The sequence below is a fragment of the Camelina sativa genome, chromosome 11 (assembly GCF_000633955.1).
Source record: "Camelina sativa cultivar DH55 chromosome 11, Cs, whole genome shotgun sequence".
In the NCBI taxonomy this organism is placed as follows: Eukaryota; Viridiplantae; Streptophyta; class Magnoliopsida; order Brassicales; family Brassicaceae; genus Camelina; species Camelina sativa.
In genome coordinates, this window is record NC_025695.1 from 13,523,182 (window position 1) to 13,533,357 (window position 10,176).

The following is a 10,176-nucleotide window of genomic DNA, read 5'->3' on the forward strand; positions in this document are numbered from 1 at the left end:
TATGTTCCCTTCGTTTCAGTTAGTTCCAGAGGCTAGCAACTCTGATGATGACGACAACAGTGATACCTTTTGCCAGTCATCTCCATGTGTTTCAGACAATTGTTTGTCGGATTCTGAGCTGTGGGAATCTGATGAAAGTCCTAGAAAATCTGATTTAAGCTTGAAGCAAGTTGGAGAGAAAAGTAGGCATGGTGATATGGGTTCTTTCTCTGGTTCGTTTCTGGATCTTCCATGTTACGACGCCGTAGACCATCAATCCACATCTTCAAGACTAGAGCAAGAACAAGTGCCAGAATACAAACCATCTGTCTTAGAGATCATCCGTGATTGGCCACCAAATCAACCAAAAAACAGTCCCAGTAATGAAGCAGACACAGTTCCGAAGAATACGCAAGATCAATCTCCCGGGTACATATAGCAAAACTCACTCTCCTTTCGTTCCCTTAAATCATCTGCGTTAGTCGTAGACTCTTAGATCATTAGCCTCATGAGACTAACGAACAAATTCTTAACTGTTAATTAGGCTGTTAGCTACAGATGACGGTGGTGAAAGATAAATCGGTGATAGTGTCTTGCTGAACTTAAAATCAAACGAATCTAACAATTGAATCTTTGTTGTACTTGTACATTCCTCTTGCCATTTCAATTGTCTGATTTCATGTAAAAAAACAAATCTTTTTATAAATCAGAAATATAAATTTGACGCTCTAGAAAAAAAAAAGATAATAAATTATTTAATTACCGCGTTGTTTTTTGTATTTTATCAAATTACATTCTTTTGTTTTGGTTATAAGTGAAAACAAACAATACATCACATGACGACGATCTTGAAGTCGCCATCATATTTAGAAAGTAACGTCAGGGACGATTCCAATCTCCTTGAAAGCAGCGGGACATTCAGCTGAGGGAGTCTTAACCATGAAACCGAGAGGGTTAACGATACGTGTCTCGTGAGAGACGATTCCGTCATTTGCGGTCAGGCTGATCTTAGCGGCGTTACGTAGGTAAGCCTCTTTGCTAACATCACTGCATTCACTGTCTGGTGATTCAACGAGCACGAGCTCGCAAACTTCCTCCTCGTGGTCACCGGTCACTTCCATTTTGTAGCTCCCTGACTTGTCTGTTACGGCTTCTTTTGTCAACGTCACTGTTCCGTTTACTCTGCTCCTGCACTCTAGCTTCACTTTCGCTCCTAAAAAAATCACAAATGTAGAAATTATAATAACCATAAAACTAATGATATAAACGATATGTGTAGATAGATGTGTATGGAAATGTTACCTTCAAGGAATTTGCTGAGACGGGTAATGAATTGGACACGGCATGTATCACAATAAACCGATCCCTGAATCTGGAAACGGTCAAAGTCATCGGCGTCAGCGATGGCCACGCCGGCTAGGGAGGATAGGCACACGGCCGAGACAAAGAAGAAGAAGATGGCTTTGGATGCCATTTGTTTGAAAATGTTTAAAGATTCTGGTCTTTTTTTGATACCTCTTCTCTTTTGTAATCGTTTTTTTTCTTGAGGTGTCGTTAGAGAAGAGGACAACTAATTCACAAGAGCCACAAAGTTCGGTTTTATACAAAAACAATAAATAAAAACCAACTGTTATTTTTAGCTAATTAGAAACTAATCGTTCATTAGTAACTAATTAGTTAATTGTTTTAATTATAGCCTCTAATTTCCATATGTGTAACCTTTTGTCTCCCTATTTTTTCTGTCTTGGGGTTAACTCCTAAAATTAGAATGACAAAAGAAGAATACACATAACTAACTCTGTTTGAATTCAAACAACACTTTTGAGATTAAGCTAATAAACATTGTTGGATTTTGTAACCAAAAAACCCCTTTTAGGACATTCAACACAATATGGCTTCATTTGATCTTATTATCTCAAAGAGTTTAAAATCTTCTCCTTTCATCCAGTTTCTGTCTTTAGGTTCGGGTTTGGCTCGGATTTACACTCGTCTATCCGGCTTTTATTAAGCTGGAAAGCCGGATTAACCCATGCGCCGCAGCTACATTGCATCCCAGACCAGTTGAAATAACCTAACCGACCATTACATCCAAAACAAAGAAGCTTCTCTTCCACCAATCCATCATGTACTGTTAAAAATCAAATGGTGTTAATAATAAGATCATTAGAAAGAAACTGGATGAAAGACTCTCACTTGTTAAGGAATTATTAAGAAAGATTCTCTCACTTGTCTGCATCCATTTCATAGGCTCGACAAAGATGGAAGAGCATTGCACATGTTCGGGGTTTCCGCTTCTCTTTTTCCAAGCAAAGCATTCTTCACCTTTACCAGGTTCATGTGGGACAACGTTTTCCTCAACAGCTACTATCCTTCTGCATTTCTTACATCTGTATATGACTTGAGGCTTCGGGACAGGCTCCTTCAGGACAGACTCCTGCAATGAAGAATTGGTATCTACCTCCATTTGCAATTCAGTCATAGCCTACAAGATTAAAGAAAGAGAATACTCAGACTATGTTTCACAATCCAATGATATCCACCAAATGGTTCAGGATCAATATAAAAAAGGTCAACAGAGAGACAGTGAATGCCATAGTTAATAATACAAACGAGACTAAAGATCTCCAATTTATTGTTAACTTGAGTACCAAAAAGTTTTGATTTTGAAGCCACCAACAAGTCCAAAACTATCACAGAGCAATTATAAATCAACAAAACCAAAAATTGATCCTATGTGAATCTTTCTTAATTGCAGAATTCTCAAATCCCTAATAAAGTTCTCAGCTTTCCAACAAGAAATGATTTTCCTCTGAGTCCACTGATTAACCAATCCAACAAACCAAAGACACATAAAATTCAATTGCAAGAGTAGTGATTTGCCCAAAAACTGAAGAAAAGAATCAGAATCGCAAAAACAAAAACACAAAACACCAAAGCAATCAAAACCTCAAAATCCCCTTTGCCAAGGCGTCTCGTGTCGTGTGTGTGCTACACTGATTTCGTTCTTCGTCACAAAAAAAGTCTGTTCGGTTTAGGTTTTTTAAGGTTTTTGATTCTTTAAATCAATGAATTAAATCTCTCAATAGTCCGGTTCAACCAAACCAGTCTCATGTCGTTTTAACCTGGACTGGGCCGTGGGCTTTGGTAGAATGATAAACAAAGTTGTGTGTATACTTTTTTTGTGACCAATAATTGTGTGTTTTCTTTATGTAGATGTAGTAGTTTTACTCACCAAATCAATCTAGCTAGGAACCAAATTGTGTGATAAATAAAATCAAAAGAAAAGCAAAGAGGAACCAAAACACTGAAACCAGAAACATATGATTCAAAGAGCAATATTTCAACAACCAAAGATCAAATGCTGAGAGATATCTCAATAGCTCCAACCTCAAGAATCTACAAGGGAATATGAAATGCTAGGAAACAACTTCTACTTTTTTATTATCCCTGAGGCCGTGTGCCCTGTGATTTTAGATGAACAAGTGCCTAAACTCACCATTTGCAAGCTTACATAGTTCATTGTAGTTCTGTGCATCTGCAAGCAACCAAACAAGATCCAACTCAAGACACAAAAGGATTTTGGATAACCAATTAAACTCAATTCAGAAGAAAATTAATTAAAAGGAAAGAACTTTTAAGCATACCGAAACTATCACCAAAGTTGGTCCAAACTTCAGCACGAATGGTGTTGTCACTCTCAGCAATCCCAATCACCTCAAGGTAACTAGTTAAAGGCGGTTGAGGCGATCCCTTGACAACAATCTGTTGATCATCAGTCGATTTACCAACCACGGATCCAATTTCTGACCTGATCACTTGAATCACTGCTCTCACTTTCTGACCAATGTACCTTCTCAACAACGCTCCATTCACAAATACAGCAGGACTTGTTGTATCCATTTTTCTCTATAACAAAAAAAAAAAAAAAAAAAAAANCCCCACAACATTGTTATTAGTCTTTTCCTCATTTGATGTAACGCACATACAAAACCTAAGTTATCAAATTTCATATTTATCTAAGTCAAAACAAAAGTATTTATCCCTAAAGCAAAGAGAAGAACATAACTACCAAAAACGACTTAAGCAGACCTAAAGATTCGAAATTCTTACTAAGGACTTGTGATTTGACAGTACCCGGAAGACGAAATGAGAGACGGCGGATACAATTTCCGGTGAGTGTTCGGCGGGAAGAAAAACCTAATTTTTCTTGATTTACTAATTGAGAAGATGAGAGAGAGAGAGAGAGAGGTCGGCTCGAGAAATAATAATAGTGTTAACCGAACCGGTTTATAAGGAATCTAAACCGCTTGAATTTTTGGTTTAATCAATGACACGTCAGCTATTAAAAATAATTAATAAAACCTTTTAGAAAAAGGAAACAAATTAATGAATAAAAACCCTATTTATATCGCTGATACACCTCCCAGAATCGTTAATCTCAAGTTTTAGCCACCGCTAATCTCTCTGCTCTTCTTCTCCCCCTGACTGAGTTGTTTTTGATAATTCGAACGACCATCCAATTTTTCGAGAGATCTGATTTAGCAGTTTCATCTTTAATCTTCTTAAGGTAATATCATACATAACTATTTCATACTGATTTTTTTTTTTTCCTTCGAGGTTTGGTTACGGAAACTAGGGTTTACTTTGTTTTTGTTTTTGCTTGCGGAGTAATTTTCCTGCATATCTCTGCTTCGAACGATATGAATCTCTTGTTTTTAATATGTTTTCGTCGATCAGGTGTACAAAGATGATAAGTTTCTTAATCCTCTAAGGGTTCTTTCATAAATTTTTCAATCTTTTTTAGTCGATTGGGTATACAAACTTTAATATAGGGTTCTCTTTTTGAGGGTACTTTAGGTTTAGGCTGATCTCTTTGGTTCTCATAAAAGTAAGTTCTCACAATTGCTTCACTTGATTGATAATGAATTACTGTTCTGAATCAGGACATGGCGAAGTTGGAACCAGTTTATGCTGATTGTCTCATGGATTCTCGTAAGAGGAAAGGCTGTAATGGTGAGTTGATTCACTTGTGTCACGGTTTGGTCTTGTTCAACAATTTGATTTTTATGTTCCTTTTTGTTTCATGTTCTGTGTTTTTTGAACTGGAAAATTTTGTGTCTTGGTTGATTTTGGTTTTTTTTTTTTTTTTTTTTTTTTTGCAGGAGTGCCTTTACCATATTTGATTCGACCTCGTAGGGTTCTTCCTCCTTTTGATACGTTTGACTTCTACAACGAATACTCATCTGATGATGAAGGTGACTCTGCAATGGAGGAGGCTGACAAAGGTAATTTTAGTTTTTTTTTCTCCTTTTATATGAGATTGTTGCGAATTTATCTGAAAGGGGTAACTAAATCCGGTCTTTATCGATCTGTACTGTCTTTGATCAGGTCATTCAGATGACGAATATGTTATTGTGGACAATGTTGTTGAAGCTTTACCCAATGCTAAAATAGAGAAAGCAGCAGTTCTTCAAATGGTGTGTATTCTTGTTTCTCAGGACATGTCTTTCAACTCTGTTTTTTTTTAATTCCTTTGTCCTAACAAATACGTCCTTTATGTTTTCAGATGGAACTCTGTAAAGATGCAGTTGATGGTGATGGGTCTGAATCCGAAGATGCGGGATACAAAAGTGACAAAAGTGATAGTTGGGTGGTTGTGTAAGTAGGAGGTGCAATCATAAGTGCATGCTCTGAGTTCTTGGTTTTAGGACAATGGAATTTAGTTTTACTTCTGTCTTTCTGAGACATTTTTTTTGTTATAACTTTTATTAGCAGTACATATGATAAAGATGGTTTTTGATTGATTTATCCTCTCTTTGTTTCATTCAGCAAGAAAAGAACGTATATTCACAAGAGTTATCGGTCTAGATAAAAAAAAAAAAAACAAATTGAATCGATCGAGATAATGACAACAGTGAGGTTGGATATATATGAAGCTAAGTTTGCTTCTTCAACAAGGGGTAGATCGATAACAAAGTTTATGTTGATGTGTTTGGCTTTGACACTGAACATGACATGATCTTGCTTTATCCCTTAGCTCTTGAAATGCCCTCATTGTCTCTGCATCGAATCCTCCGGCAAACTGAACAAAAACAACATTGTTTATAAGAGCGTTGGACAAAACAAATGTTGTAACAAAACCAAATCGATGATCAAGGTCTCTTTTACCTGATGAACACGGAATGCGAATCTAACACCTTGAACAATAAGCTCTTCCTCTTCAGGACCACCACCTCCAGTGGCTTCGAGCTTGGCTGATACTCTCTTCATATACTTCATCGCTAGTTTCACGGATGCTAGTTTAATCTGAAATCCCATTCGTAACAAAACAAGACACTTAATACGAAACTTCTATCTTTACCCTTATTCTAAGTTATTACTAAACAAATATGAGTGAGAAAGAAGGTATCCAAAGTCATTAGAGAATCTGATTCCAATCTCTCTGTTGATTTGTCTATTTGTTACTTGTGGTGTGTGCGTATGTATTAAAAAAAAAACTGATGAATCCCGAAGCAAGAAAACAAAGGAAACAGACAGGAAGATACAATAGGAGAAAATCTCGAAAAATATCACAGGCGTGCACATAGGAAAAACCCCACCAAAAAAATTAAAGTAAAACACTGTATCCAACAAGTTTACTTTTGCTGAAATAATTTGTATCTATCTGAATTTGTCATCTAGTACATTCATTCACCATGTCAACAAGCAAAAAAAACTAATAATAGAGTGAAGAAGACAGTGTCCAAATAAACAATTTTTCACAATTGCCCTGCCCTCAACAATTGACTTTTATCAGAAATTGGGGACCATAAGAATTGTTGTTCTTGTGATCTAACCCTATATGTTTTCTATATTCCAAAATGAATTTTATCATCCAATCAAAATGCAATAATTGCACACAGAATTGGGAAGTATTGATCATGAGTCATGACCATTTAAAGAACCAATATTGTAATCTAGTAGCAAGTAACACCAAAGCATCAGTAATGTAAATCTCGAGATTAGCTATGTTGCTGACCTGGCTAGTAATGCCGGTTTCGAGCATCCAATCAACCGGAATCTGGAAACTCTTGAATTTAGTCGCAGCCGACTCTTTCATCCTCGACAGACTATAAACACCATGCTCTAACCTTTAAAAACCAACCAAAAAAAAAAAAAACCTTGATTAGTCATCTCACAATCAAAAGAGTTCTGTAAGTTTTGGATTTTAAAATTTTTACTTTTCAAACAAAGCTTGCATTTTTTTAAGAGCAGAGCCTGAAGATTGACGAGGGTCTTCCCGAAAACGAGAAGCTTCTGATATGAGTTTCTTAAGATCGAAATAACAAAACGCTGCTTCTCGTAAAGCATCGGCTTTTTGCTCCGGCCATTCGAAGTGTTTCAACACTGCTCTCTCATCAACCTTTTGAAAGAGACATCAAAAAAGAATTCAATACGTCAAATCTCTATTTAATCAAAGAAGCAAACCAAGAAAGCTTTCTTCATATCATACCAAGTAAGAGAGTTCGTCGTCGAGCCATTTGACGAAAGGAACAACGTCTTCGATATCTGAAAACGCAGCGTTTTCTACTTCTTTGATCAAGAACCTTATGAAATCTCCTTGCGTTTCCACGTCGGTTTTTATCTGCAATTTTCGGTTAAGGTTAAACCAAAACCGGTTTATAATTTTTTAAAATTTTAAAAGTAGTTACTCGAAAAAGGACGAGGAAAAAGTGGAACGAACGACCCAGTCAATTCTCACTGACGCACTCAAAGTCAGAGATTGAAGAAACTAAACCGAAATGTACTGAACCGGTTAAAGAGCTAGATTTGATAATTACCGCGAGAAGATAAACCGATCGGTTTTCTATTTCTCCGATCATGTCTCTAGCATTGGAGTTAGCGAGTATCGCCTCTGCGGCGGTGCCACCACCGGTGGAATCTCTTCTCGAGTTTGTTGAGTCTCTTCTCATCAGCGAGTGGTAAAACTCCACGACTTCTGGTACTCTTCTCACTTTCGCCGACGCAATGCCTAAACTCTTCGGCGGCGGCGGTGGAGGAGGCGGAGGAGGACCTTTGGAAACAGACGGAGGTGGTGGTGGTTGTTGAAGAAGCGGCGGTGGAGGCGGAGGAGGAGGAGGCGGAATAGATTTCTGCGGCGGCGGTGGAGGATCTGCTCTGTTCTCCGTCGAATCACCTAATGAAGAAAATGACCGTTTCGGCGGTGGTTTAGGGACTCTCGGAACCCTAGATCTGACTGTTGAGAGTGACGACGACTCGGTGAACTCGTCCGAGTTACAGCTCCGAGGATAATTCTCGATCTCGTCTTTCCGATAAATGTCGCCGTCGGCGTCGCCGGATGAAGAAACGCTTTTGCTGTTCTCTTGGTTCTGAATCGGGTCGGGTATGTTCCTCAACGACCCGAGCCGTTTTAAACTTCTGATGAGATTCGACTTCGCCGACACATCCATTAAACCCTGAAACCTCTGCGAATTCGAGAGCGCGTGGTCGTCACTCTCCGACGAAACAACAAGTTTCCGAAGCTCAACTATCTCCGCCTCTGTTTCCTTCTCTCTCCTCTCGCTCTCTCTCCGCATCTCCTCGCTCCTGTCAAACTCTCGCCGTAATGTCTCGTTCTCATCCGCTAACCTCGCCGTCTNAAGAGACATCAAAAAAGAATTCAATACGTCAAATCTCTATTTAATCAAAGAAGCAAACCAAGAAAGCTTTCTTCATATCATACCAAGTAAGAGAGTTCGTCGTCGAGCCATTTGACGAAAGGAACAACGTCTTCGATATCTGAAAACGCAGCGTTTTCTACTTCTTTGATCAAGAACCTTATGAAATCTCCTTGCGTTTCCACGTCGGTTTTTATCTGCAATTTTCGGTTAAGGTTAAACCAAAACCGGTTTATAATTTTTTAAAATTTTAAAAGTAGTTACTCGAAAAAGGACGAGGAAAAAGTGGAACGAACGACCCAGTCAATTCTCACTGACGCACTCAAAGTCAGAGATTGAAGAAACTAAACCGAAATGTACTGAACCGGTTAAAGAGCTAGATTTGATAATTACCGCGAGAAGATAAACCGATCGGTTTTCTATTTCTCCGATCATGTCTCTAGCATTGGAGTTAGCGAGTATCGCCTCTGCGGCGGTGCCACCACCGGTGGAATCTCTTCTCGAGTTTGTTGAGTCTCTTCTCATCAGCGAGTGGTAAAACTCCACGACTTCTGGTACTCTTCTCACTTTCGCCGACGCAATGCCTAAACTCTTCGGCGGCGGCGGTGGAGGAGGCGGAGGAGGACCTTTGGAAACAGACGGAGGTGGTGGTGGTTGTTGAAGAAGCGGCGGTGGAGGCGGAGGAGGAGGAGGCGGAATAGATTTCTGCGGCGGCGGTGGAGGATCTGCTCTGTTCTCCGTCGAATCACCTAATGAAGAAAATGACCGTTTCGGCGGTGGTTTAGGGACTCTCGGAACCCTAGATCTGACTGTTGAGAGTGACGACGACTCGGTGAACTCGTCCGAGTTACAGCTCCGAGGATAATTCTCGATCTCGTCTTTCCGATAAATGTCGCCGTCGGCGTCGCCGGATGAAGAAACGCTTTTGCTGTTCTCTTGGTTCTGAATCGGGTCGGGTATGTTCCTCAACGACCCGAGCCGTTTTAAACTTCTGATGAGATTCGACTTCGCCGACACATCCATTAAACCCTGAAACCTCTGCGAATTCGAGAGCGCGTGGTCGTCACTCTCCGACGAAACAACAAGTTTCCGAAGCTCAACTATCTCCGCCTCTGTTTCCTTCTCTCTCCTCTCGCTCTCTCTCCGCATCTCCTCGCTCCTGTCAAACTCTCGCCGTAATGTCTCGTTCTCATCCGCTAACCTCGCCGTCTCTTTCCTCAAACTCTCGACTTCGCCGCTTTTCTCGGCGATCTGCGACTCGAGCAACGGGATGACTGAAACGGACTCTCTGAGAAGCTTAAGCTCGAGGACCTCTGTTTTCAACAGAGCTTCTCTCTCACGAAGCTCCTCGACCTGACGACGAAGCTCAGAGACGACGCCGTTTTGTGAAGCAGCAGCAGCAGCAGCGTGGACTTGAGCGGAAGCGCGTGGGAAATAAACGCCGAAAGAGCGAGTGAAACCCGGTTTACCAGGATGATTAGTAGACGGTTTAGTAGTAGAACCGGAAGAAGGCGGTTTAAGAGACGGAGGAGGAGGTGGA

At 39.8% G+C, this 10,176-nt stretch overlaps 7 protein-coding genes across 8 annotated transcripts in view; 2 read left to right on the forward strand and 5 right to left on the reverse strand.

Moving 5' to 3' along the window:
• Positions 1-722, forward strand: part of LOC104723200 (scar-like domain-containing protein WAVE 5) — a gene marked incomplete in the record, with an annotated part of 13,338 nt that extends 12,616 nt beyond the window's left edge. Inside the window, 2 exon segments of the mRNA XM_010441531.2 lie at positions 1-408; positions 524-722.
• Positions 750-1,554, reverse strand: LOC104723199 (pollen-specific protein-like At4g18596). The gene is made up of 2 exons (XM_010441530.2): positions 1,282-1,554; positions 750-1,192 (listed from the first exon to the last, which is right to left on the reverse strand). The coding sequence occupies exons 1-2, from the start codon at positions 1,451-1,453 to the stop codon at positions 846-848; spliced, it is 519 nt and encodes a 172-aa protein (XP_010439832.1). The 5' UTR covers positions 1,454-1,554; the 3' UTR covers positions 750-845.
• Positions 1,761-3,006, reverse strand: LOC104723201 (probable inactive dual specificity protein phosphatase-like At4g18593). The gene is made up of 3 exons (XM_010441532.2): positions 2,926-3,006; positions 2,206-2,461; positions 1,761-2,107 (listed from the first exon to the last, which is right to left on the reverse strand). Exons 2-3 carry the CDS (start codon positions 2,456-2,458, stop codon positions 1,920-1,922), a joined length of 441 nt encoding a protein of 146 aa, XP_010439834.1. The 5' UTR covers positions 2,459-2,461; positions 2,926-3,006; the 3' UTR covers positions 1,761-1,919.
• On the reverse strand, positions 3,273-4,222 carry LOC104723203 (replication protein A 14 kDa subunit B). Of its 2 annotated transcripts, none has more exons than XM_010441533.1 (3): positions 4,114-4,222; positions 3,624-3,885; positions 3,273-3,514 (listed from the first exon to the last, which is right to left on the reverse strand). In XM_010441533.1, the coding sequence occupies exons 2-3, from the start codon at positions 3,877-3,879 to the stop codon at positions 3,450-3,452; spliced, it is 321 nt and encodes a 106-aa protein (XP_010439835.1). In that variant the 5' UTR covers positions 3,880-3,885; positions 4,114-4,222; the 3' UTR covers positions 3,273-3,449. The 2 variants fall into 2 exon arrangements, with proteins under 2 accessions (XP_010439835.1, XP_010439836.1); XM_010441534.1 differs by having other exon boundaries at positions 4,090-4,220.
• On the forward strand, positions 4,410-5,863 carry LOC104723205. The gene is made up of 5 exons (XM_010441536.2): positions 4,410-4,546; positions 4,923-4,992; positions 5,142-5,264; positions 5,368-5,456; positions 5,546-5,863. The coding sequence occupies exons 2-5, from the start codon at positions 4,926-4,928 to the stop codon at positions 5,639-5,641; spliced, it is 375 nt and encodes a 124-aa protein (XP_010439838.1). The 5' UTR covers positions 4,410-4,546; positions 4,923-4,925; the 3' UTR covers positions 5,642-5,863.
• Positions 5,761-10,176, reverse strand: part of LOC104723204 (protein CHUP1, chloroplastic-like) — an 8,054-nt gene continuing 3,638 nt past the window's right edge. The window contains exons 2-7 of the mRNA XM_010441535.2: positions 7,800-8,607; positions 7,472-7,603; positions 7,200-7,381; positions 6,998-7,109; positions 6,148-6,285; positions 5,761-6,061 (exon numbers count right to left, since the gene is read on the reverse strand). Coding sequence (XP_010439837.1) covers positions 5,930-6,061; positions 6,148-6,285; positions 6,998-7,109; positions 7,200-7,381; positions 7,472-7,603; positions 7,800-8,607 — 1,504 coding nt within the window. The 3' untranslated portion in view covers positions 5,761-5,929. The remainder of the gene's footprint in view (positions 6,062-6,147; positions 6,286-6,997; positions 7,110-7,199; positions 7,382-7,471; positions 7,604-7,799; positions 8,608-10,176) is intronic.
• LOC109127200 (protein CHUP1, chloroplastic-like) lies at positions 8,696-10,175 on the reverse strand (the record flags this gene model as incomplete). The annotated part of the gene is made up of 2 exons (XM_019231708.1): positions 8,696-8,833; positions 9,030-10,175. Coding segments are annotated over 2 exons (1,284 nt in total), but the record flags the coding sequence as incomplete, so codon positions are not given.

Coding starts and splice junctions, on each gene's coding strand:
- LOC104723199 (XM_010441530.2), bottom strand. CDS start 1,453: ATGGCATCCAAAGCCATCTTCTTCTTCTTTGTCTCGGCCGTGTGCCTA. Junction 1,193..1,281: donor TCTCAGCAAATTCCTTGAAG/GTAACATTTCCA, acceptor TGATTTTTTTAG/GAGCGAAAGTGAAGCTAGAG.
- LOC104723205 (XM_010441536.2), top strand. CDS start 4,926: ATGGCGAAGTTGGAACCAGTTTATGCTGATTGTCTCATGGATTCTCGT. Junction 4,993..5,141: donor TAAGAGGAAAGGCTGTAATG/GTGAGTTGATTC, acceptor TTTTTTTTGCAG/GAGTGCCTTTACCATATTTG. Junction 5,457..5,545: donor AAGCAGCAGTTCTTCAAATG/GTGTGTATTCTT, acceptor TTATGTTTTCAG/ATGGAACTCTGTAAAGATGC.
- LOC104723201 (XM_010441532.2), bottom strand. CDS start 2,458: ATGACTGAATTGCAAATGGAGGTAGATACCAATTCTTCATTGCAGGAG. Junction 2,108..2,205: donor TATGAAATGGATGCAGACAA/GTGAGAGAATCT, acceptor GATTTTTAACAG/TACATGATGGATTGGTGGAA.
- LOC104723203 (XM_010441533.1), bottom strand. CDS start 3,879: ATGGATACAACAAGTCCTGCTGTATTTGTGAATGGAGCGTTGTTGAGA. Junction 3,515..3,623: donor CAACTTTGGTGATAGTTTCG/GTATGCTTAAAA, acceptor GGTTGCTTGCAG/ATGCACAGAACTACAATGAA.